At 40.3% G+C, this 27,704-nt stretch overlaps 1 protein-coding gene across 2 annotated transcripts in view; it reads right to left on the bottom strand.

The window, feature by feature from the left end:
• Fbxo47 (F-box protein 47) overlaps window positions 1-24,445 on the bottom strand; it is a 40,208-nt gene extending 15,763 nt beyond the window's left edge. Inside the window, exons 1-7 of one of the 2 annotated variants that reach the window (XM_059271662.1) lie at window positions 24,004-24,443; window positions 20,132-20,339; window positions 18,571-18,741; window positions 12,285-12,361; window positions 8,038-8,115; window positions 4,267-4,375; window positions 2,136-2,312 (exon numbers count right to left, since the gene is read on the bottom strand). In XM_059271662.1, coding sequence (XP_059127645.1) covers window positions 2,136-2,312; window positions 4,267-4,375; window positions 8,038-8,115; window positions 12,285-12,361; window positions 18,571-18,741; window positions 20,132-20,315 — 796 coding nt within the window. In that variant the 5' untranslated portion in view covers window positions 20,316-20,339; window positions 24,004-24,443. Of the gene's footprint in view, window positions 1-2,135; window positions 2,313-4,266; window positions 4,376-8,037; window positions 8,116-12,284; window positions 12,362-18,570; window positions 18,742-20,131; window positions 20,340-24,003 lie in introns of both variants that reach the window. The other variant, XM_059271661.1, reaches the window with a different exon arrangement.
• Between the last annotated feature and the right edge of the window lie 3,259 nt (window positions 24,446-27,704).

The following is a 27,704-nucleotide window of genomic DNA, read 5'->3' on the forward strand; positions in this document are numbered from 1 at the left end:
CACTAAAATCAAGTAAAATCTACTGGCATCCTTCTGGAAAGGAGCTTGCTTCTATTAGCATCTTTCAAACATTTGCATCACAACAGAGCAGCTCAATCACTTTCTATTTGTTTATTGCCAGTCTTCTCTGTGGCTTTTACACAACAACATTTTAATTTCAAAATAAAACTCCTGGCTGCTAGCCAATATGCATTAAAATTGGTTATGTACTGATAAAAGTGGAATAAGGAAATGGAAGATCATTTTTAACATTAATCCAAGCACAATTTGGGTAACAAGCTTTTTAAAAAGTCAGATTAGTCGGGCGGTGGTGGCGCACACCTTTAATCCCAGCACTCGGGAGGCAGAGCCAGGCGGATCTCTGTGAGTTCGAGGCCAGCCTGGTCTACCAAGTGAGTCCCAGGAAAGGCACAAAACTACACAGAGAAACCCTGTCTCGAAAAACCAAAAAAAAAAAAAAAAGTCAGATTATGAATCTGAAAACCTAAAACTAAGTAAATCATCAATTTGGGCCTCTGTTTTGTTTCTCAGCATCATCAGTTCCCTCCAGCAGCAAACATAACCTCAAGTTACATTCACGTTTAAGATGGGAAAGCAGCACTTTTAGGTAAATAAGAGATGACAGGAGCCAGGCAGTAGTGGCCTATGCCTTTAATCCCAGGACTTAGGAGGAAGAGGCAGGCAGATCTCTGTGAGTTCAAGGCCAGCCTAGTCTCCAGAGCAGTTCCAGGACAGCTGGGGCTACAGAGAAACCCTGTCTCAAAAAGCAAAAGAGAGAGAGAGAGAGAGAGAGAGAGAGAGAGAGAGAGAGAGAGAGAGAGAGAGAGAGAGAGAGAAAGAGAGAGAGAGAGAGAGAGAGAAAACAGGAATATACCTGGTTCTGACTCAGAGCAGAACAATTTCTGTCTTGAAGCTCAGGGTATGCACAAGTTAATGCAGTATGTTTTTGAAACTGTGAAAGCACACTTTAAACACTAGCAATGATGGACCTGAGTAAAGACAAAAGGCCTTCCTTGGACCTTCAACATGGCTCAGTAGATAAAGGTGTAAAGGTGCTTGCTGTCAACATGATGACCTGAAGTCCATCCCAGAACCCCACAGTATACAATGAGAAGTGGTTCCTGTAAGTTGTCCTATGACTTCCATAGACATGCAACATTACACACATGCACATACACACACATAAAATAAATAAATAGATGGTATTTATTTATTTTTGAGACAAAGTCTTACTGTGGTGGTTTGAAAGGTATAGCCCCCAGACACTCATGTGTTGTTTGAATGCCCATAGGTAGTGGCACTATTAAGAGGTGTGGCCATGTTGGAGGAAGTGTGTCACTGTGGAGGCAGGCTTTGAGGTCTTATATGCTCAAGCTATGCCCGTGTGCGACACAGTTCACTTCCTGCTGCCTGAGGATCAAGATGTAGAACTCTCAGCTCCTTCTCCAGCACTGTCTCTGCCTGCATGCCACCTGCCATGATAATGGACTAAACCTCTGAACTGTAAGCCAGCCCCAGTTAAATGTTTTCCTTTATAAGAGTTGCCATGGTCACAGTGTCTCTTCACAGCTAAAGAACCCTAACTAAGACACTTACTATATATCTCTGACAGGTCTGGAACTCTATGTATCAGAATACAGTCCAAGAACGGAGTCACGTAAGGAGAATTCTGAGTGCTTGTGAGAAAACTCCAAGAAAACAATCCAAGTGTCTCAGTTTCTTCAAAATCATGAAATTTTGAATTGAATGTGTTTTCATGCTCTTCCCAGGTGTAACAGACAGGAGTGAGTTTATTTCAGATTATTATTACAATTAACAATAGTTGTTTATATGCCTCTATGAAAAACATGTTTTTGCCATGTGTGGTTTACCCTTGTGACTGGACACTCATGTGTCTTTTTTTTTTTTTTTTGAGACAGGGTTTCTCTGTGTAGCCCTGGATGTCCTGGAACTCACTTTGTAGACCAGGCTAGCCTCGAACTCACAGAGATCCACCTGCCTCTGCCTCCCAAGTGCTGGGATTAAAGGCAAGTGCCACCACCTCCTGGCAGTAAGGTTTTTAAAAAGCTTTTCTAAAGCAAAAGTAATTAACCAGGTATATAACACACATCCCTCAAAAAAGAAATGGTGCTTACCATCTTGAGGAGCTGTTGGTCCAAAGATAATATATAGCAATCTTGCCTGATTCACCATTGGCCATGGTTTTAATATTCGTGTCAACCAAAATGCAGAATCACTTCGTTGTGTCCAGTGATCAAGTAGGACATTCCTACAGAATAGTCTAATCCTTAACTCTAGTTTTCGGGAACTTCCTATAAAGAAAAGGTTGTAAATAATTTTTCTAGAAAGGTAAGTTGCATACTGGATAATGATCAGAGCCAGGTATTAACCACCATGGTTAAAGAGAGATCATAAACTGAGTGTATAAACAGGAAGTCACCAGGAAGTAGAAGGTGCCCTAACTTTATAGTTTGACTATCTTCTGTGCTTATTTTCCTTATTTAGCTTCAGTAATTTGAATAATGGGTAAATTAAATCCATGCTCAGTTTTACCAGAATCTTATGTAGTTTTAGATTTACATATTTAGACAGGGTCTCATGTATCCCAGACTGGCCTTGAACTCATTTTGTGGTTAATACAAAACTTCAGATCTTCCTGCCTTCACCTCCTCAATGCTGGGGTTACAGGTGTGTTACTGCACCCAATGTATGTGGTGGCAGGTATGAAATGCATCTTCAGCCAGATTTTGGATTTAAAAGGAAATAAATACATTTTTGGTTGTGAGCCTAGCCTTTAATGGCTGAGCCCTCTCTCCAGCCTGGAAATAAATATAAAGACCAGACATACATTATCCACATACTTTGTACTGAAAGTGGTACTCCACTTTCTTCCACACAAATTTTTAAGAGTTATGATTTATTTATATTTTTGGCTTAATAATTTTTCAATTGACTCATATATGTCTGTGTACCACATGTGTGCAGTTTTAAAAAATTATTACATTTTTAAATTTTGTGTGTGCCTACATGTATGTGTGTATACGTGCCATAGCATGCATGTGGAAGTCAGTTCTCTGCTCCCCCATGTGAATCCTAAGGAACTCAGGTTCAAGCATCTTTATCTATCAAGTAAACAGCCACAATTTTAGCTTTTTGTGACTGGTTCTGATATAGCCCAAAATGGCTACAAATTTTGTATATAGCCGAGACTAGCCTGGAACTTCTAATCTTCTTGCCTTCTCTTCTAAGTGCTGAGATCAGAGGTATGAGCTAGGCCTGATTTTCTTAAGTTTATTTAATTAATTACTTATCTTTCAAATAGGGTTTTGTGTTTCCCAGGCTGGCCTTGGACTCAGTATATAGCTAAGGATGACTCTGAGCCTCTGATCCGCCTGGTTCCAACTCCAAAGTGCTGGGATGACAGGCATGAGTCACTGTATCAGTTTTATTCAATGTTGGGGCATCCTAGGAAAGTATTCTACCACCATCTAAACTACATCTCCAGACCCCAAATTGAGTCTTAAAGCATGAGACAGAAAGAAAGTATTTAAGAAAAATGAGAAAATGAAAAAGGTTCCCAGAGGATACTACAATTGCATAAAGGGCATTGGAGACACAGTGAGTAGAAAGAACAATATGCTCAAGTCTAGCTAAAACAGTGGACAGTAAGTTTGACTATTTTTGAGACGGAATCTCTCCATGCAGCCCTGGCTATTCTGGAACTCAGTATGTAGACCAGCCTGGCCTCAAACTCACAGAGATTCATTGACTCTGCCTCCCTGAGTGCCGGGATTAAAGGTGTGCACCACCACCACTGCCTGGCTCATCACTTTTTTTTTTTTATAGTGAAATGTTTCAAGGTGACACAAAAGTAAAAATACAGTAACAAATACAGTATGCAAATCAAGTTTAGTCAAAGCTTTACATCTTTCTGTGCTTGTTTCGGGGTTTTTAAAATAAGTAAGTATTACAAATGTTGAATTTTTAGTTTACCAATTCCAATCACTTTCCCCAGAAGAATCACCATCTTGGATTTGGGGTCTGTCCTTGTCCCTTCTATGATAGTCAGGCTTCTCCAGAGAAACTACCAATAGGAAGCAGATCACGTCCACATGGTATCCTAGTTTCTGTGGTGCTGGGATGGAACCCACTACCAAGCGAGCTACATTCCAGCCCCTCCACAACTTGTTTTATGTATACTTTTGAACTCTACCTCTTCTTAACATTTCATCTCTATACTATTATCTTTGAAATGAAGCTCTTTACCTGGTTTGTTACAGACAACAGTCTGCATCTTACGGGAGAGATTAGTCAACTCACATAAGTAGTTATAAACACGATGGCACTCAAGTTCATCCCAACCAGCTGTTAAGGTCTGAGGAAAACAGAAGAAACATTTGCACAAGTTCAGACACAAATTGGAAGGGTAAGCTACTACTTCCTAATAAAAATAGGCTGTTTGGCCGGGCGGTGGTGGCGCACGCCTTTAATCCCAGCACTCGGGAGGCAGAGCCAGGCGAATCTCTGTGAGTTCGAGGCCAGCCTGGGCTACCAAGTGAGTTCCAGGAGAGGCACAAAGCTACACAGAGAAACCCTGTCTCGAAAAACCAAAAAAAAAAAAAAGAAAAAAAAATAGGCTGTTTGTAGTATATGACCTAGGTGATATGCAATTTTTACCCTCAATTCACAAGAAATCTATATAATCACAACCTAGAAATTCTCCAAAATCTTGCTTCTTTTTTGTTAGGAAGAAAGTTGTTTTTGTGTTTTTTTTTTTTAAATAATTTATTTATTTTTATTTCATGTGCATTGGTGTTTTGCATGTATGTCTATGTGAGGGTGTCGGGTCCTAGTGAGCTGCCATATGAGTTGGGGAATTGAACCTGGGTCCTCTAGAAGAGTAGTCAGTGTTCTTAACCACTGAGCCATCTCTCTTGCCCCCCACCACATTTTTTTATTTTGTTTTTATTATTTTTGTTTTGTTTTGTTTTTGCTTTTTTTTTTTTTCAAGACAGGGTTTCTCTGTGTAGTCCTGGCTGTTCTGGAACTCACTATGTAGACCAGGCTGGCCTCCAACTCAGGGATCTGCCTGCCTTTCCTAGTTTGTGTGCCACCAACACTCAACAAATTTTAAGGTTTTTATAAATTTATTTTGATTTTTGAGTATATGTCTCTGTGAGGTTATGCCACATGAGTGAAGGTGCTTATGGAAGCCAGGAGAGTTGTAGCTACAGACAATTGTGAGCTGCCCTGTTACGGTGCTAGGAACCAAACTTTGGTGTTCTGCAAGAGCATCAAGTATTCTTAGCTGATGAACCACTTCTTATAGCCTTCTCAGTTTGGACCTCACTCACTACTGTACTATGAGTGGTCTCAAACCCGAGATCTGCCTGCAGCAAGTCTAAGTAATGGAACTCTAGTCCTGGTTTTGTGACTCAGCTTTTAAACTTAAATTAAATCAAACTAAATTAACCAATTATTAATTTATTTTTGTGTATATGTGTGTATGAGAGAGTGTATGTGACCACAGAGGACACACACATAAGGGGATGTTGGGTGTGCCTTCTACATGCTCCTATTCCTTTGGGACACTCTCTCACCAAATTTAGAACTTGTAGTTTTTGGCTATGCTGGCAGCCAGTAAGCCCTTTGGATGGGATTAGAGGTCACCATGGCAATGGAAGCCTTTTACTCGGGTGTTGAGGATTTGAATTTAGGTCTTCAGACTTAACATATCAAGTAATCTTACCTACTGGACCATCTTTCAGCCTCTGTGGCTTAGTTTTACAGTAGACTGTCTAAGACTTTTACACTTGTCATTTTGATATTGTTTACAAATGATAATGATCTCATTTTAATGTGATAATTGACTATAACTTGTTTGTTTTTAAATAAATGAAAAAAAACAGACAAAATTTAATAACTGTCTTGAATATATAAAAATGTACAAACATATAAAAAGGAGATTTAAGTAGCATACAATTATATAAATTCATTACTCATGTAGTTTATTTATCTATCTATCTATCTATCTATCTATTTATTTATTTATTTATTTTTCAGACAAGGTCTCACTTTGCAACTCTGGCTGGACTAGAAGTCATTAGGTAGACCAGGCTGGCCTCTGCCTTTGCCTCTGCCTCCAGAGCACTGGGATTAAAGGAGTGTGCCACCACTCTTAGCCCCCTATATAAATCCTTAAGATAATTAACTGGATTTCAGTGGTTTAAAAAAATAATCTTCTGAGACAGTGAGGCGGCTCATTAGGTAAAGGTGTGACACCCAACCCACAGGGTGGAAGGAGCACCAGTTCTTACAAGTTGTTACTCTGACATTGACACAAATACAAATTAAAAACATTTTTGATTTATTTTATTTTATGTGTATAAATGTTTTGCTTGCATATATGTATGTGTACCATGTGTGTGCTTGATCCCCAAGAAGGTCAGAAGAGGGCTGTAGGACCTCCTACAACTAGAGTTTGGATGGGTATGAGTCACTATATGCATGCTGGGAATTGAACCTGGGTCCTCTGGAAGTGCAGTCAGTGCCCACAACCGCTGAGTATCTCTCTAGACCTACACACATTTAAAAAAAAATAATCTTCAATCCCAGTACCCCACAATTTAACTTTATTCCTTCTAGAATGAGAGACATTGCTAAGCAGTGATTATTTCTGGTGAAAAGAAATCAGTAGATGGGAGCTAGGCCTGGGAGGGAGACTTTTTACTTTATATATTTTGTTCCTTTGGAATTTTACATGAATGCATATCTTAACACTTAATCCAAAGATAGGAAGTACAAAACAAATGGAAAAAAGTAAAAAATCTGTTTTGGAAGACTGTTAGTAGGAAGTCCCAGAGTCTGGGTACATAAGAGCTGGTGGCTGGGAGGCCGGGATACAGCATATGATTCTCAGGTATAGTCCTGAGGAATGTGGTAAGAGCCTAAGGTGGTTATAAGTTGTTTTTTTTTTTTTTTTTTTTTTTTAAGATTTTATTTTATTTATTATGTATACAGTGTTCTGTCTGCATGTATGACTGCAGGCCAGAAGAGGGCACCAGATCTCATTAAGGATGGTTGTGAGCCACCATGTGGTTGCTGGGAATTGAACTCAGGACCTCTGGAAGAGCAGTCAGTGCTCTTAACCGCTGAGCCATCTCTCCAGCCCCCGGTTATAAGTTTTAAATTAGATAATTCATGAAGACTGTTTAGGACAGTGTCTGGCATATATATAAGGCTTAATAAATGACACTTTTCATTTTTTCTCTTTATAAGAGATTAGTAGATATTCTTGACATAATAAATTGATTTCTAAAGTCACATTTCAGGAAATTAGTCCACAAATTTAAACTGAAAATATCATAAAAAAGCCAGGTGTAGGGGCTGGAGAGATGGTTCAGTGGTTAAGAACACCAACTGCTCTACCAGAGGACCCAGGTTTAATCCCAGCACCCTTTCTGTAACTCCAAGATCTGACACCCTCACACAGACATACATACAGGTAAAACACCAATGCACATAAAATAAAGATAAATAAATTGTTAAAAAAAGAAAGCCAGGTATAGTGGTGTACTCCTTTATTCCTAGCACTTGGGAAGCAGAGGCAGCAAATCTCTGTGAGCTGGAGACCATCTTGGTTTACATAATGAGTTTCAAGACAGCCATGACTACATAGTGAGACCTGGACTCAAAAAATAAAATAAAATAAAATTATAAACCCATGCACACATATACTACCTTTAGTCTTTTAAGTTGGCTAAGGGCTTGGGTTGCAGCTCTGAGATAGAGTGCTTACCTAGTATGCCTAAGGACCTAGGTTCAATCCCTAGCTCACAAAAAACAAACAAAATTCAAGTACCTTTATGTAGAGTAAATAAATGCTAAGCATTTCTCACCAGTTAGAAAACCAAACATATTCTTAAACAAATTTTTACAGCGTTATTTTGCTTTACGATTACTAGAGTGTCTATTAATGTACACAGGAATTCCATACTCTACTTGTTAACATTCAAAATCATTCATTAAACAATGTACCTGTAAAAACATCCCATAACATGGTAATCCTACACATTGCAAAGGAGCCGAACAGCCACTGAATTTAAAACAGGAAACCTGTAGAGAGAGCAACTGTTAGTGGATCTATAAAATAACTTGATATTCAGGTTTACTGGAGATAGCTTTTTGTTGTTGTTGTTGTTGTTGTTGTTTACAGGTTTACTGGAGATAGCTTTTTGTTGTTGTTGTTGTTGTTGTTGTTGTTGTTGTTGTTGTTGTTTTGAGACAGGGTTTGTTTCTCTTTGTAGCTCTGGCTGTCCAGGCCTGCCTCTACCTCCCTCTGCTGAGATTAAAGGCATGCACTACTATGCCTGGCTACTGGAGACATTTTGAGACAGGGTCTAGCTCTCATTAAAGAAACTCTGCAACAGAGACCATTGCAGAAAACCTCAAAAGATCAAAATGCAGAGGAACAAGTGATTCTGTGGTGCCCAGCCCCACCTGATACATCTCCAACACAAGAGATCATGTAGGGAGAAGGGATGGAAAGACTGTGAGAGTCAGGGGAACAGGAAGTCTGCTGTGAGAGTGTGTTTCCTAGAAATACTAGGAAAACTATACCCATGAAGTCATGAAATCATCAGCATGGCTGCCTAAATGAGACCTGAACAAGGAAGACACTAATAGACACGCTGACATGGAAGGGGGAAATCTCTTGGGACCCCAAACCTAGACAAAAAGGGCAACTAAGGAATGCTGAGAGCAGGAGAAATAGTCTTCCCAGAGAAGAGGCACCAAACTGGTTATCTCATAACAAGTAGTCAGCCCTGAAACAATGTCTATACAATAACAGTATATGGACTGGGCAGGCTGTATTTATATATTTAGGAGTGTGTGTGTGTGTGTGTGTGTGTGTGTGTGTGTGTGTGTATAACAGAGGAAAAAGAAGGCATGAATTTGAGATAAAGAAGGGGGTATACATGAAGGGTTGGGAGAAAAAAGGGAGAAATGACATTATTATTATATATATATATATATATATATATATATATATATATATATTTTTTTTTTTTTTTGGTTTTTCGAGACAGGGTTTCTCTGTGTAGCTTTGTGCCTTTCCTGGAACTCGCTTTGGAGACCAGGCTGGCCTCGAACTCACAGAGATCCGCCTGGCTCTGCCTCCCGAGTGCTGGGATTAAAGGCGTGCACCACCACCGCCCGGCATTATTATATTTTAATTTAAAAAATTATTAATAAAAAATTAGTGTTGGGCATGGTGGGCACACCTCTAATCCTAGCTCTTGTGAGGCAGAGGCAGGCAGAATCCCCAACATCCATGTAAAAACAGCTGAGTGTGGTAAGGTGAGCCTGTAACCGCAGTGCTGGGGATGGGTTTGGAGAGGGACAGGTGGATCTCCAGGGCTCTCACGTCTGCCAGACTAGCTGAAACAGCAAGCTGGAGCTCCTTATGTCTCTAAAACATAAGGTGAAGCCAAGTGTGGTTGAGCACACCTTTAATCCCAGCACTCAAGATGCAGAGACAGCCTGACCTCCATGAGTTTGAGGCTAGCCTGGTCTACATAGAGTTCCAGATTCCCTAAGACTACATAAAAAGACCCTGTCTCAGAAATCAAAAACCCAAACCAAAAACCAAAAACCAAAGAAAAAAAGAAAAACTCCTCTCCCAAAACAATAAAGAAACATTAAGTGGAGAGGCTGGAGGGATGGCTCGGCAGATTAGAGTACCTGCTGCTCTTGTAGAGGACCTGTGTTAAGATCCCAGAACCCACATGATGACTCAACCATTCATAAGCTCCAGTTCCAGGGGAACCTATGCCTTCTTCTGACTTCTGCACTCACCAGGCATGTGCAAAGTGCACATATATACACTCAGGCAAAATATTCATAGTGGAGGGCCAGGTTTGGTGGCACACACCTTTAATCCTAGCACTTGGGAGGCAGAGGCAGGTGCATCTCTGTGTTTGAGGCCAGTCTCAGAAACAACAACAAAAATGTAGAGTTTTCTGACATCAGCTTGTGGCCATGATATGCACATATAGGTACGCACGCACGCACGCACGTGTGTACACACACACACACACACACACACACACACACACAATTTCAGCACACATACAATTTCAGCCTAAGGGTATAACTCAGTTATAGTTATATAGCATACAAGAGGCCCAAGTTTCATCCCCAGCACAGCAAAACAAATTAAAAATCTCAAATCTTTATTGTTTAGTATACTTACATAAAAAGATTTTAACACTTAGAAATTATTTCATTTTAATAAAATACCTAAATCATTATTATTTTTTTCTTTTGAATCTCATTAGCGTTTAAAGGAAAACCACCCAGGGCAGGCAAGCTATAAATCTCAGCAGCTGAGGAGAAGAATGGAGGAGAGAATGAAGAAAGGCCATGCCATTTAAGCTGGCAGAGGTCTGCCACATGTAGACAAACAAATGGAGAGGAGCCAACTTTAGAGAAAAAAAAAGAGGGGGAGCCCACGGGATCTGAAAAAGCCTGCTGAGGCTGTGGAAGAAAGACAGAAGAGGAAAAGCTGCACCATTCTGACTCCTCAGCCAACTTCATGGTGGCTCATAAGGACTGCTTTGTTTTATTTTTGAGACAAGGTCTTGAACTGGTTATACAGCAGAAATGACTGTATAACCTTGATTTCCTGATCCTCAGCCTCTGCCTCCTGATTGCTGGGATTGCAGGCCTGTGCTACCACATCCAGCTTTTTGTTTTTGTTTTTTGGAGGCAGGACCACCTATCTCAAGATGATCTGGAACTCATTATGTAGCTGAGGAGCAGGACCTTGAATTTCTGATGCTTCTGCCTCAGTCTCCCTAGTGCTTGGATTATAGGCCTGTGCCCCTGTGCTGAGTTTAAGAGGTGCTAGGGAACAAATCATAAGCAGACAATCTATTAACTGAGCTACAGCCCCAGCCCCTAAGTCACCACTTTTATGTTGTTGTTTTGTTTTTGAGACAGGGTTTCTCTGTGCAGCCCTAGCTGTCCTAGAATTTGCTCTATAGACCAGGCTGGCCTCGAACTCACTCACAGACCCGCCTGGTCTGGTGTACACCACCACCCAGCCTCTAAGTCACCATTTTAAACAGCTTGGGCAGCTGTGAGAGCGATGACTCAGCAGGTAAAGTGCGTGTGTCACAAACGTGAGGGCTGGATTCAATCCTGGAACCCACGTGAAAAAGAGGACTGCCAACCGGGTGGTGGTGGCTCATGACTTTAATCCCAGCACTCGGGAGGCAGAGGCAGGAGGATCTCTGTGAGTTCAAGGCCAGCCTGGTCTACAGAGTGAGATCCAGGACAGCCAGAACTGCTACACAGAGAAACCCTGTCTCAAAAAAAAAAAAAAAATTCCCCTTCGAAAAAAGGAAGTAGAGATGTGCACCATGGTATACACACCCTGCCACAAATAAAAATAAATATTACAAAAAAACCGCTAACTGCCTTATTATTTTTGTATGGTATAAAATATATTGTAATTTATTGATTTTGGATTTTTGAGACAGTGTTTTTCTGTGTAGCCATGGCTGTCCTGGAACTTGCTTTGTAGACCAGGCGGGCCTCGAACTCAGAGATCTGCCTGCCTCTGCCTTCCGAGTACTGGGATTAAAGACGTGTGCCACCACTGCCCAGCTTTACTTTGAATTATCTGTATGTGTGCAGGTATTGTGGGTGCCTGCAGAGACCAAAGGTGTGTGATCACCTACAGGTGGAGTTACAGAAGGTTATGAGTCATCCCACTAAGGTACCGGGAATCAAAGCTGGGTCCTCTGCAAGAATATTATGCGCTCTTAACCACTGAGCCATCTCTTCATATGTTTTTCCTAAATGCATATAACGATGATAAGCTTTAATTTATAAATCTGATCTCTTTTTTTGTCTTCCATGGGCACCCATAAACAGAAACACACACATACACATAGTTAAAAAGTAAAATAAATCCTGTTTTTAAACGATAGATTTGGGGCTGGAGAGATAGCACTTGCTTTCCTTGCAGAGGATCCAGGTCTGACTCCCAGTATCGACTCACAACTGCCTGTAGATCCAGTGTCAGGGGATAGGATGCCTTCTTTTGGCTTCCATGGGCACCAGGCACACACATGATGCATATGCATACATACAGGCAAAACATTCATACATATAGAAAATTTAAAAGATAGGCTTATGAAGACTATATGACATTAGTGATAAATTATCTTCACTGGGAATCAAGAACATGAACTAATTCTGGCATATGATCTTACTTCTGAGAGGATCTTGTGAATGTACTTTAGTCTGTCCTTGGTGGGAAGCAGCAAGGTGCATCTTTTAAACAGTAGACCTGAGAAAGGAAAGAGACATAAAATGACAATGAAATTAAATAAACTTATCAATAGCATAGTGTAGCAGGCTTTCTCGGACCACTAGTTGCAAAATCATGACATGGAGACTTATTATTAGTTATAAATGCTTGGCCTTATCTTATGCTTGTCCCACTAGCTCTTATAACCTATTTTAACTCGTTTCTTTTCATCTACACTTTGCCTCGGGGATTTTACCTTTCTTTTATTCTGTATGTCCTACTTTCCTGCTTCTTCCATGTCTGGCTGGCTGGTAGCTGCTGGGCTGGCCCTGGGCATCTCCCTCTCTTTCTGCCTTGTGTCCCGCACCCCCATCCCTTAGATTCCTCCTCCTATTATTTTCTCTGCCTGTTAGCACCACCTATCCGTCTACCGCCTAGCTATTGGCTATTCAGATTTTTATTAGACCAATCAGGTGCCTTAGGCAGGCAAGGTGAAACAGCAATATATCTTTACATAGTTAAACAAATGCAGCACAAACAAATGTAACACATCTTTACACAGTTAAAGTAATATTCCACAACAGCACAGTACAGTATTCCCTTAAAATTAAGTATGCTGTATCACTGTGGACTATGATCTAGTTTTTATACAAATATTTTGGAGGAAGAATTAAAAGTAATATATAGTGCATGACAGTCACCAAGTGGTGTTGATGTCCATCTAGCTTTGGTAAAAGCCAAAAACTTGTGATACAGATAATATATGACACATATCAGAGTACTTGATTTAAAAAGATACAATAATAAGGCAAAAAGATATACTAGGCAAACTTTATCTTTATTCTGTAGGAAATAGATTCTAGTATCTCTTGGGATTAACGTTATACCAACAAAGGAAAACATTATAAAAATTGTGTAAAATATAGGAAGAATAGGAAGATTTTGTACTTCTTTATCCAAATAAAAAAATTTAGCTGGGTGGTGGTGACACACACCTTTAATCCCAGTACTTGGGAGAGAGGCAGAGGCAGAGAGATCTCTGAGTTCAAGGCCAGCCTAGTCTATAGAGCTAGTTCCAGGACAGCCAAGGTTACACAGAAAAACTCTGTTTTGAGAAACCAAAAGAGGGGAAAAAATAATAAAAAATAAAAATTTAAAGTCATGGGACTGGAGTGATGGCTCAGTGGTTAAGAGCACTGACTATTTTTCCAGAGGACCAGGGTTCAATCCTTAGCACCCACATGGCAGCTCACAAACTGTAACTCCAGTTCCAGTGGATATGATGCCCTCTTTTGGTCTCTAAGAGCACTTCATGCATGTGGTACACAGCCACATATTCTGGCAGAAACACCCATACACACACAAAATAATAATAATAAAAAAAAGCCATTCAGGAGTAGTGATGCATGCCTTTGATCCCAGAACTTGGGAGGCAAAGGCAGGTGGATCTCTGTGTTTGAGGACAGCCTGGTCTACATACTGAGTTCCAGGCCAGCTAGGGCTATATAGGGACTCTGTCTCAAAAAAAATTTTTTTTAAAAATGTCATTAAGTGTTTAAAATTTCAGAGGTTAGAAGTTAGTTCTGCTCACATAAATTATATTTTTTATAAATTTGCTCACATATTGGATTAAATACCTGTCTCTCTCCAAAGACTGTAGCTGGAAGTTTTCCTGTGTCCTGCCTGGCCCTGACATCCCAGTGGCTTAATAAATAATCATTCAGAGGCTTATATTAATTATCAGCTGTATGGCATATGGCTCCAGCTTATATTAGCTAGCTCTTTAAACTTAATTCAAACCAATTCCTATTTATCTAAGGCTTGCCACGTGGATCCATGCCTTACTGGAACTTTCACATCTTCCTTCCTCAGTGGCAGGATCATGTCTCCATCTTTCTCTCTCTATCTCTCTTGGAATTCCCACCTGGCTGTAAATTTTCTTGTCATAGGCTAAAACAGCTTTATTTATTAGCCAATGGGAGAAACACATATTCACAGCATACAGAAAGACATCCTACAGCAAAAGACTTGTACTATTTTTTCTCTTCTTTCTTTTTTCTTTTCTTTTTTTTCTTTTTTTGAGACAGAGTTTCTCTATGCAACCTTGTCTCCTGGAACTAGCTATGTAGATCAAGTTAGCCTTGAACTCATAGAGATTTGCCTGCCTTTGCATCTGAGTGCTGGGATTAAAGGTCTGCACCACCACACTTGGCTTTATGTGTATGACTTTTATGTGTATGAGTGTTTCACCAGCATGTGTTATGTGCACAGGGCATTGGATCACCTGGAACTAGAGTTATAGACAGTTGTGAACCACCATGTAGGTGCTGGAAACCAAACCTCCTAGTTCTCTGCAAGAGCAGCAAGTACTCACTCCTAGCCACTGAACTCTCTCTCCTCTAAGAGAGTTTACAGAGCGTGTATGTTAATGTGTAGGATTCTGTGTCATGACATTGAAAAAAAAAAAAAACCTTCCAATTTCTCAGTAAGATGTTATTTGAACTATACTGGAGGAAGTGTATGATTTATTTCCCCTAAGTATTCTGCTTTCCTAAAATGGCAATACATTGTTAACATTCCTGTAAGGACAAATGGCATTCACTAAAAATGGTGTGTGTGGTAGGGAAAGATACACTTGAATATCACCACTTTCTCCAGTTTTTACTCTTTATATAATATAATCACCACTTCTCTACATTTACTCTTTACATAATAAAATGATTATATAACCCTGAAGATCTATAGGAATCAAGTTTATTTTTAGAAGTTGCTATGTTTGGGTAACACATGACCAGAATTGAATTTTAAACATAAACCCTCCTTATTTTTCTTATAGGAAGTTATTTTCAGAGTCTGGCTTTAGTCTGAGTTCTTTTCCTTTCATGTTTTGGCATTGTGTCTCATGTTATATCATAGCTGGGACTGCAAGCTATAATTGCCTTTTTTACTGGAAATCTCCTATTTTTAAGGGTTGCAGTTTACCATAAAACCCTCTTGTTTAGCTGACTTTTTTTTCTAAACACAGGTACTCTTTTTCAGAGACCAATTTCTTTTAAGTTCTCCCAGGAAAATAATGTCAGATGCAGTATTCTTTCTACACTGGCCATCTGTTCTGTTCAGTAGGAAATGCAAATTAAATTTATAATCTTCAAAGTTAAGATTCTGAAAAATGTTACTTTAATATCTAAAAACAGGAACAGATCAGATAGGAAGGAAAGCATGGGAGAATGTTGAGTGTGTCAAACATTTACCAAAAGAACCAATCACAAAGCATGTATCTACAAAAAACTGAATGGAAAATTAAAGCTAATATATTAATCAAACATTTTTTGAAGATTAGGTATTAAGATCAACCTTTATATATTTTTAATTGAATTACCCATATAATTATTGTTTTTTGTTTTTAATGTAGTGCTGAACATGGAACCTTGGACCTTTTTTATTTATTTGTTTGAGACCATCTCAGGTAGCCAAGGCTGGTCTCATACTCACTATGTAGCTGAAACTGGCCTTGAATTTCTCATTCTATGGCCTTCACTTCCACAGTGTTGTGATTAATAAGCTTGGGCCAGTAGGTAGGCAAGTACTCTACCACTGAATTTAATTCCCAGACAATGTCATTGGGTTTGCTTAAGCAGCTAAGATTTGATTAGGAAAATAAAAATTCGTTTGGACTGAATCCAAAAGAAAATCATCCAATACTTGCCCCATTCGTTCCAGGCTTTATCAAATCTACTTCAAAACATTAAAACCAACAACACTGTTTTCATTTTTTAAAAAAAAGACTTATTTATTTGTTTATATGTTTTCCCTCCATGTATGTGTGTGTGTGTATATACATACATACATACATACATTTTATATATATATATATATATATATATATATATATATATATATATATATATATATATATATACCTGAGGCAGTCAGAAGAGGGTGCTGGATCCCCTGGAACTGGAGTTACAGACAGTTGTGAGCTGCCATGTGGGTGCTGGGAATTGAACCCAGGTCACCCAGAAGAACAGCCAGTGCTCTTAACTTCTGAACCATCTCTCCAGCCCCAGACTATTTTCTTTCCTTCTTTTCTTCCCTCCTTTTTTTCTTTTTCTTTTTTTGTGCATTGTAGACTGAATTTAGGTTCTCATCTCATGCATGCTAGGGCATGCTCTGCCAATGAGTCTCTCTAAATGGCTCAGGTTGGCTTTGAACTCTACAGTACAGGCAGACCTTGAATTCATAGTCCTCTTGCTTTAGCCCCCCAATTAACTGTTACTACAGGCCTAAACCACAAGCTGTTATTGAGGAATTTACATATTACTTCTCTTTTTTTTTAAAGCTAGGCATTCTTGTGTTTCTAAAAGACAAGATTCACTCAACTTACTATCATATCTTTATTTAAATCCCAATAGCATCCTGATATTTGGTTTTATCGCCATGATTTGGTTAATTATATTTTAGTTTCATAGTTAAATTGGTTTCATTAGTCAAACTGAAATTAGAATTTTATTTCAGCACTCTAGGGAAAATGAAATCAATGAATGGAATAAAAGATACAAATTATTTTATATCAAGAGAAAAAAAAGGATACGGTATTTCCTTTGATAAGGTAAATTTAATTACAGTATAATATAATGACTTATTAGTAAATATGTAGAATACTTAAAAAAGATCACAGATTTTGATAAGAGAATGATTTTCCAGTAACATGTCTAAATTTATACTTTTTTGTTTGTTTGTTTGTTTTTGAGACAGGGTTTCTCTGTGTAGCTTTGCTCCTTTCCTGGGACTCACTTGGTAGCCCAGGCTGGCCTCGAACTCACAGAGATCCGCCTGCCTCTGCCTCCCGAGTGCTGGGATTAAAGGCGTGCGCCACCACCGCCCGGCGATTTAAACTTTTTTTTGTTTTGTTTTGTTTTTCGAGACAGGGTTTCTCTGTGTAGCCCTGGCTGTCCTGGAACTTGCTCTGTAGACCAGGCTGGTCTCAAACTCAGAGATCCATCTGCCTCTGTCTCCCAAGTACTGGGATCAAAGTCATGAGCCACCACTTGTGGTGATATAGTGTGCATCAAATTGTGGATATATTTTGTACCCTAATAAACTTGCCTGATGATCAGAGGACAAAGTCAGCTAGATTAGACAGAGGTCAGGCAGTGGTGGTACACACCTTTAATCCCAGCAATTGAGATCTCATGCCTTTGCTTGGGAAGCACACGTGACTTTAATCCCAGGAAGTAATATGGCAGGGCAGAGAAAGGTATATAAGGCATGAGGAAACAGGAACTCACTCTCTTTAGACTGAGGATTTCGTGAAGATAAGAACTAGTGGTTGGCTGTTCTGCTTCTCTCATCTTTCAGCTTTCACCCTGATACCTGGTTTGAGTTTTTTATTAAAAGACCATCTAAGACTGGAACATCAAATAAAGCTTGCCTGAGGATCAGAGGACAGAGCCAGTCAATAGATTAAACATAGAAGCCAGGCAGTGGTGGCACACATCTTTAATCCTAGCACTCAGGAGGCAGGGATCTGTCTGGATCTCTGTGAGTTCAAAGCCACATTGAACTACATGAGATTGATTCAGTCTAGGAGAGAAACAGACACACCTTTAATCCCAGTACTGGGAAGCGCGCGCGCGCGCACACACACACACACACACACACACACACACACACACACACACAGCTTCAATCCCAGGAAGTGATGGCTGGTCAAGAAAGATATATAAGTATCTGTCCCTTCTCCCCAGGAAGAGGTTTCATGAAGGTGACTATAAACTCACTATGGCCTTGAACTTCTGATCCTCTTGCTTCCACTTCTTGAGTACTGGAATTACAGGCAAGTGCCATAAACACCCAGTTCATTTGGTGCTAGGGATGAAACCCAGGGATTCACGAATGCTGGGCAAGCACTGGCCCAACTAAGCCACATCCTCAGTCCTATAAAGTTTTTTGGTGTGGAGTCACACCTTTGTCCAGGTTGACCTAGAACTCAGGAACTCACTATGAGGTACAGGCTGGGCTCAAATTATGATTCTCTGGTTTTGGTTTTCAAATGCTAGGATTACAAGTGTTCAGCTTTCATCTTTAAAGTATATAGGACTACTGTTAAGATCTTTACACTGAAAATAAAAATACCATAGAAAAAAAGAAAATCTCCAGGAAATATTCTACAAGTCACTACCTTACAGAATTATATAACAAAATATAGTTAGGGTGATTCTTGTTGCAGTTTGCATTTCATAAATTACCTAGAGCTCTGTAGTGATCTAGTAGACGAGTCTCTTCTTTTGTGCCAGACAGATCAAGGTTATGAAAGTTCTGTATTAAAAGTCTTCTACTTCCAGATGAGGTTGAGATATAATTAATGATGTGCTGGCTGACTGTTTTGGATACCATGCTTAACATGCCAATATCCTTCACTATCAAAAAAATAAGTAAATTTAAAACAAGAGCAAAACAAAGAAATAAACATATAAAATATGGGTGCACATGATTTAAATCAGTTAGTATACTCTATTAACTTATGTTAACTCACTAATAATACAAATGACTTAAATATAAAATCATCACCATTAGTATAGTCTATTAACTTACAAATTACATAAACCTAGTGACAGATGTGTTGACTCACAGCTGTAGTTTCAGCACTTGAGAGGCTGAGAAAGGCAAATTTTCAGGTGTTGGAAGCCAGAGTAAGTTCTAGGACAGCCTGGGCTATGAGTGAAAGCCTCTTTCAAAAAAACAAAAACAATAAACAAACCTAGTGCTTAAAAAGATCTTAATACTGTCTTAAATCTAGTTCTCAATAGAAACATGGTGGGAAATAACAATCAAGCTACCATATTATTACTATTCAGATAATTTAGAGGTGGTAGTAGTTGTTCTGGGTTTTGGTGGTGGATTTTGTTGTCTTTTCTTGAAACAGAGTCTCTCTGTGTAGCCCTGGAACTCGCTCTGTATACCAGGCTTGCCTCTGCCTTTAAATGCTTCATTTAAGTGCTGGCTGTTGATTTTTTTTTTTTTTTTTTTTTTTTTTTGAGGCTGGATCACTCTATGCAGTCTTGTCTGTCCTGAAGCTTGCTATGTAGACCAGGTTAGCCTGGAAGTCAAAGAGATACTCTTGCTTTTGCCTCCCAAGTGCTGGGATTTAAGGCATGTACCACCATGCCCAGCAAGGTTTTTCTTTGTTTTTGTTTTTTTGACAGGATCTTGTTATGTAGCCCAGGCTGGCCTGATATTTGTGATCTTGCCTTAGCATCCTTGGTGCTGAAATTATAGGTGTGTGCTGTATCCTGCCTACAATTTCTTTACAAAATTTGAACATTATTGTGGGCAGTCCTCATGGTAATGCCAAGCCAGCTGGGTTTTGTAGTCTCCTAAGTAAACTATTCTGTTGAAAAAAGAGACAGAGGAGAGGGAGCAAGAATGGAACTTTACACTCAATCTTAGCTAAAATACAGAGAAGTGGTTGGAGGACCCTTAGAAAATAAACTCGGGCTGTAGAAATGGCTCAGAGGTTAAGAGCACTGGCTGTTCTTCTGGGTGACCTGGGTTCAATTCCCAGCACCCACATGGCAGCTCATAACTGTCTCTAACTCCAGTTCCAGGGGACCTGACACTCTCAATGCACAAAAAATAAGGTTAAATAAATTATAAAAAAAAGAAAGAAAGAAAATAAACTCTTTATGAATGTTATCAACATTCCTGAATGGTACTAACATAGCTGAATAAAGAGAGCAAACTAATACTTGGGGAAAATTATAATATTCTAATATCTTAAATAACATACTTCTATCCCACAAACCTCACCTGACAAATATCTTAAAATTATGTGGAATATTTCCAATGGTAAGACCTTAAAATTTCCAAGCGTAGATAAGAGTTGAGGATCTAAATCTGGGGTGTTGCAAAAATAGCTGGGTTGATGGTTAGTACGTTGTTTACATTTCTGGTTGGGTATCAAAGTGAAACTGGTATTTACTCTGGAGGCCATCTTTTCTTATCCCATGGATTTATCCTGGTTAGAAAAATAAAGCACAAGACACAAAGAAAAAGATTAAGGCAATGAAGTTGTTTTTTTTTAAGTTAGGAGTCACACTTTCTGTTCTTTTTCCTTCTTGTGTTGCTGATCAAACCCTGGGCCTCAGGCATGCCAGATAAACACTCCACCAAGTGAGATACAGTCCCAGCCTAAGGTGCACACTTTGATGGGCAACACCTGTCTTTCCACATTACAAAATATTTACTATGATGTGTAATTATGGTACACCCATCAGGAGTCTACTTATCCATCTCAGCACTATTTGAAAAACTTCCTAAATCCTTAACATCTTTTGGCATCCTATCTATTTTTAAGTAGAATAAGACTTTTAGTAAGAAAATAAGCATTTAAAACTAGGTGTGGGGGCACATGTTTGTAATTCCAGAGGCGGAAGCTAAAGGATCACAAATTCAAGGCCAGGCAGGGTTGTTGAGACCCTGTGTGAAAAACAAACAAAAAAAGAAAGAAATGAAACATGTAGTTGGATGAAACATATTCTAAGAAAAGAAAAAAGCAAAATAGGAAAGTGGTAAAAGATTTAATATAGTTTAACTTGTGGGCAGACTTATAGACTAATATAAAATAAATCCTCTTGCAACCTGAATTCACTGTCCAATATGAATTTTGATAATTATGAAGGAACATGGTGGAGGAGGAAAGAGAAAAAAAATTGACACAAAATACATTACAGCATAAAATATACTCAATACCTATGAGGGATGGAGTGCAGCTCACTGACAGAGTAATCACTGAGTATTTCAGCCCCTGGGTTTAATCTCAGCCTTACAAAATTAAAACAACAAACAAAGCCCTATAATGCAACATCTGTCATCAGTATATTTCATTTATTTTTTTTTTTTCAGAGAGGGTCTCTCTCTCTCTTAGCACTGGCTGTCCTGTAACCCTCTGAGTAGATCAGGCTGGCCTTGACCTCACAGACATCCACCTGTCTCTGCCTCCTGAGTGCTGGGATTAAAGGTATGTGCCATCAGGCCTGGCTTACTTTTACAATTTTAGTAGACTAAAAATACCAAAGTATTAATGTAGCTTTAAATATTTGTAGGAATATTTTTATGTTTCATTAAAACTGAGTACTTACAGTCTTCTGTTACAAACAATGAAAACAAAGAAAAAGAGATATTTAGAGCAATTTGAATGTATCACCTCTAACAGATTAAAACTGGCAGTGATACTATTACAGATTGTGTGCTGAATACACAAATAAGCAGTGACATTGAAGTTTTGGAAATTTCTATTCAAATCAATTATTTTTATTTTTATTTTTTGGGGATAGGGTTCCTCTGTGTAGCTTTGGCACCTTTCCTGGAACTCATTCTGTAGCCCAGGCTGGCCTTGAACTCAGAGAGATCTGCCTGCCTCTGCCTCCTGGGATTAAAGGTGAGTGCCACCACCCGGCTCAAATCAAATATTTTTTAAGGAGATTTGGGAATAGAGTTTATTGCTGTGGCTGGTCTCAAACTTGATATATTCCTGCTTCAGTCTTCCAAGTACTGGGATAAAAGGTATGTTACAACTGCATCTTGCTTAAAGTTATAAGGTTACATAGGAGATGAATAATACATTTCCCTCCTTTCCAGTTTTTGTTAGTAACAGTTACAAATAAGTCTTAGGAAAGGCATATGCAATTTGATTTTACAGTCCTTTCTTAAAGGGAATTTGTTAAATATGATATTAAAATCACTGATTATTTGCTTATACAAAACAATAACACTTTAAAGGCAAAGTAAGCATCATACAGTGCTTTTGTGTCATTCCATTGTTCTAGTTAGAAAATTGTTTGGTAAATATGTGTATAACTCCAATTTAAGTTCTCTGAAGGAGCCTGAAGCAACAACTGAGACATTCTGTCAAAGAGTCACCATATTGAGCAAAATATAGTTTCTCCCTTCTATACAAACAACTAAGAACCACACCCATACTTACTATCTTGTAATGTTAATTCTCAGTTTACATCAAGTCAAAATTAGTTACACATTTGAAAACACGACAAAGAACTTTACTTCTCAGTTAAAAACATTATCTGAACCTCCATGAAGACTAGAACAGCAAAGCGGGCAGTGGTGGCACTCTCCTTTAATCCCAGCACTTGGGAGGCAGAGGCAGAGGAGTGTCTCTGAGTTTGAGGCCAGCCTGGTCTACAGAGCCAGTTCCAGGACAGGCAGAGCTTCGAAGAGAAATCCTGTCTCAAAAAAACAGAACAACAACAAAAGGACTATAACTATATTTTGCTTCACCTTCAGTGAAATTTTAAATTAGTAATTGTAGAAATAATAACTAAAGTCACACAATATGTCCAATGCTTATAAAATATAGCTAAATGAAAGACTGCATTTGGTGTTTATATTATTGTGAAAATGAAAATTTAATAATTTATGTATTTATTTTTTAAAGGTAAGTATTCATACTATATTGTAATCTTATTACAATTTAATTATACGCCAATACATGTTTTTCTACAAGAATATGTATTTTAGCATCTTCATGAAATTCCAAGAGGAAGAATTCTGACTGAATTAATCAACAAAGTTGTTTTTAAATTTAACTTTTTGGTTTGTTTTGTTTGTTGAGACAGAGTTTCCCTAGGTAGCCACAGCTTACCTCGATTTTACTCTGTAGACCAGACCAGCCTCAAACAGAGATCCACCTGCCTCTGCCTCCCGAGTGCTGGGATGAAAGACGTGTGTCACCACTGCCCAGATTAATTTTTAACTTTTAACAGAATTTTAAAGTATTTTCACTATAATAAAATATAAATTTGACCTAGTTTCTGATTTGTGCCTCTTCTTCCAGGAACTTCTACCCTAGTAAGGCTAGGGTGGGGTTTGTGGACCCTTCAAACACTCATTGACCACCTCCTCCCAAGGGTCTTTATCATCCACTAAGGGTGTAGACATACGTGTGTATATATAAATTTTAATTTAAATCTCTGAAGGACTAAAAATAACTGGCCCCAGTGATTTGAAAACTTAAGTCTCAACCAGGCAGTAGTGGCACATGTCTTTAATCCCAGCACTCAGGAGGCGGAGGCAGGCAGATCTCCGAGTTCGAGGCCAGCCTGGTCTACACAGTGAGTCTCAGGGCAGCCAGGGCTACACAGAGCAACACTTTCTCGAAAAACAAGAAAACCCCAAACCTTCAATCTCGTATTTTCCTCCCCCAGACCGAGTTTAGAGGTGGAGGAGGGCAGGCTTTTCTGAAAGTACTAACGCTGCCCACCAAACCCTTCCCGGTTTCCTCCTCGCTCCCTAGGGCACGAAGCTCCCAAACCCACATGACAGTAAGATAGTTTTTCCCTTGGGGACTGCTGGCGTCGAACTCGGGAACCTCCTGCCTCCCTCAGCCTTCGGGCCAGCTCGTCCCACCCACCATGGTGGGAGGGTCTAGGGCCTGGACGTCGTCCCTGCCCCGCTGTCCCCTTCCGGAGGAGGGGAGAAAACACCAGCAAAATAGCGGGATTGGGCGTAACGTTCCGGTGCCGGCCCTAAACGTCCCTACAGAGGTCAGGAGGGGCCCGTGGAAGAAATGGGCCAACACGGAACTCAAACCGGACGTGCTGAAAACCACGGCATCACTTCCACAAGGAAGGACCGGGGCGGGGGGAAGAGAGAACACTTTTTACCACAGATTTCGACAGTTTTCCGGCTACAGTATCACGGGGCAGTGGGACTTAGTCGTCTCGACCTCCCATCCTCACATCTCACAACACTTAAGAGAGGAAATCTCCTCAGGCTTTTCCCGCCAGAGACGACGGCAGCCTCCCTCCTGCTCCGCTCCGCTCCGCCCCGCTCCGGAGCTGCGTCCTCGGCTCTCGGGCGCCCCCCGCGCCTCAAGTCGATTTTAGAATTCTCCCAGGAGCCCCCGCGGGGAGGCTCCGCCCCCTCATGAATACCAAGCAGCTTGGGCTCCTCGGCCCGCCCCTCACGGAACTCGGAGCCCTCCCAGGAGCCCCCGCGGGAGGAGGCTCCTCAGCCCCCTCAGGAATGGCCGGCAGCCCCGGCTCGTCGGCCCTCTCTCCTCACGATACTCGGAGCCCTCCCAGGAGCCCCCGCGGGAGGAGGCTCCGCCCCCTTTCGGAGAGCCAGAAGCCAGAAGCTCCTCTGCCTTCCCCTCATGAAAACTCCACCCCTTCCCGGGAAACACCCCAGGAGGCCACGCCCCTTCGCGAAGAGGCTCCCATAGTGCCCTCCTCCTCTGGAGTAGTGTTCACAGCGAGGCGCTTGACGCGCTGGCCGCGCCACCACCATTTTAAGCACCAAGTTGTGGACCACTGTGGTCAGGGAGGCGTGAAGGTGTGAAAGAAGAGTTCAGACTTGGGAGAGTCACATGCCTACCGCTCCACTTAGTTCTCTCTCTCTCTCTCTCTCTCTCTCTCTCTCTCTCTCTCTCTCTCTCTCTCTCTCTCTCTCTTCCCCCTCCCTCCCTCACCCCCCTCTGCCTTCCCCCAGGCAGGGTTTCTCTGTTGTGGTAGTTTGAATGTAACTGACCCTCATAAGCCCAAAGGGAGTGGCACTATTAGGAGGTGTGGCCTTGTTGGAGTAGGTGTGGTCTTGTTGGAAGTGTGTCACTGTAGAGGCAGGCTTTGAGATCTCATATATGCTCAAGATACCACCCAGTGTCTCAGTGTACTTCCTGTTGCCTGCCTATCAACATGTAGCAGCTATCTGTAGGGCCCTGGTCTCCTCCCATATTGAGTAAAGCCGTTGCCTGCTTGCTGACCTTGACCAGATGTCCTCCCTATGCTAATTCCTTGCCGGTATCCACCCTCCTGAATGCTTTAAGGAAGTTCCTTGTTTGTGTATCCTGCATATTGGGCATTAACAGCTTAGATGCAAGAATGTAGAACATTCAGTAGCAAACTTCTGCCCTCCGGGGATCCACCATTGTGCTGTAAGCCTGTATTTAAGGTTTCCTCCCTCTTTCAATAAACGGCATTTGGCATTCGGCATTCTGCTGAGGCAAATGACCCGCTGTCTCTTGTCCCTTATTTTTTAATCCACAGCCCCTCGCTGGGACATGGTGAACGGGTGACAGTAACGCGGGCGTTACCGTTACAAATGGAGGTCTCACCGAGACCCGAGAAAGAAGGGACAAGCTGATGGACACCCGAAAGGTAAGGCTGGCCAGCAATTTAAAGAAAAAAGAAAAGATGAGGGTGAATTGAAATGGGTGCAGCTAGCTCACAGTCAGTTGATTGGACTGTTGAAGCAGGAAGGCACCGAAGTTAAGAAAGGGCAAGACAGCTAAAGATTTTAAATAAAAAAGGAAATCTTCCCAATAGAGAAGAGGGAAGGAAAGGAAATTTCCCCTTAGAAAAGGGAGAAAAATTTTAATCAAGAAAAAAGGATTTTCCCGGTAAAAAGGGGAAAGATTTTGAAACTAGGCCTAAAGATTGGGGCTCTGTAGAGGAAGGATGAAGGAAAGAGAGAAGCCTCTTCCCAGTGGTAATGGAGGAAGAAAAGACTTTTTCCAATTGTAGAATTTTCAGGATAGCTGAAACTCTGAGCTCTTTCTGCAGTGCAGCATCTGAATTACTAAGAATCGGCAGGTAGGCCTCATTGCTGCTGGCTGAATAGCAAGAGAGCCCAGAGGTTAGAAGTTCTGCTGTCTGTTTGCTTATTTTGGTTCAAATGCTTTTTATTTCTCCCTCAGAGTGGGAATAATTCAATATTTAGGATCCCTTCGTGGGAAATGTTTTTCTGTTTTTCCCTTATGGGGGGAATAACTCATTAGGTAGTCCCTTCATGGGAGTAGGAAGTTTAAACATGAGTTTGTGTGTGCGGGGCGCGCGCCCAGCGGCGGCAGTGGCGGACAGGTACAGGCCGGTGGGAGGTGGAGCTGCAATGGAGCGCGGCCCGGGCGGGCACCAGCACTAGAGCCTGGGCACTGGACGGAGCCAAAGCTAAGCCACAGCTTCAGCTCGCTCCAAGTGAGCAGAGGCCCAGGAAGGGACTAACGCTAAAAGTTTAAACAGAAATGTGTGTGTGTGTGTGTGTGTGTGTTGCATGTCCAGTATGGCTGTGGTCAAAGGCACATGCTGCAGCAGCAGTGTGTGAGATAGCCCGGAGCAGTGGGTGGGCAGGTATGCCAAAGCAGGAGGTGGAGCCACAAGGCCAACAGAATGGACCAAGCCAGCAGAGTCCAGGAGAGGGACTAGCACCTAAAAGTTTAAACGGGCCTAACTTCTGGTGAAAAATGGTTTCGGTCAGACATGGAATGCTAAGTCAATGCTGTTGAATTTCCAGGGATATTAATTATTCATTGTATAAAGGATGTTCTGTTCTTTTGATTGTCTTAATAAATGTTTGGATTCTCATGGTAAATAAACTAAGGAACAGAATTCATAATTGTGAACTATATATTAGGTATGCTCTTGTCTGTTGATCATTACTGAAAATTTGGCTCTGCTCTTTAAGTTGCTTTCTAGAATTCTATAGAAGTATAACACCTGAAATGGATTGGGTTGTTAACTTATTAAATAATGTTGCTAAGATAAACCCATAAATAATAATCTCTTACTGATAAAGAGGTTACAAAATTATTTTTCCAGTAAATAAAATACAAGTAAATTGTTTGGTCCACATTGTTAATATTTGGCAATTTACATTAATGTTACTTGGAATCTATGAAAAAGGATCCTCTTTTTAAGATTTTATAAAAATACTCAGAAGTATTACCTAAAGTTACCTCTTAATCCTGTAGAGACTGTATTTAATGCTTTTATAATTGGTATATGTAAAAAGGACCATGAAAATAGAAGCTGGTGATAAAATTGCTCGATTAATATTGCTTTCATATTTTAATTGCAAAATGGCACCTATATGTAGAACTGGAGGCTTTGAAAGTATAGGAAAAAGGTGTTTTGACAAACAGTTATCAATGATAAACAGCCTAAATTAAAAATAAAATTATATGGGATTGAGATTAAAAGATTACTGGATTCTGGTGCTGGGCATATCTATAATTTCATAAGAATCCTGAGATCCCAACTGGCCTCTACAAGAAGTCAGGAAAATGGCGGCTATTACAGGATCTTAGAGCTGTAAATAAAACCATGCTTCTCATGGGAGCAACACAACCTGGCTTGCCTGTTCCTGTGGCAATTCCTAAACATTGGCATTTAATTGTGATTGACTCATATGGATGATATTTTATTGGCTGCTAAAGATAAAAAACTTGTTTTTGATGCCTTTTCTAAATTACAAGAGGTTCTTAGCCTGGCTAATTTACAGATTGCCCCAGAAAAGGTACAGGTATCTTTTTCCCTATCATTATTTAGGTCATGAATATTTTGTTTTTCTCATTCACCTACTGCAGCGTTTT

The sequence above is a fragment of the Peromyscus eremicus genome, chromosome 8a (genome assembly GCF_949786415.1).
Source record: "Peromyscus eremicus chromosome 8a, PerEre_H2_v1, whole genome shotgun sequence".
Lineage (NCBI taxonomy): Eukaryota > Metazoa > Chordata > Mammalia > Rodentia > Cricetidae > Peromyscus > Peromyscus eremicus.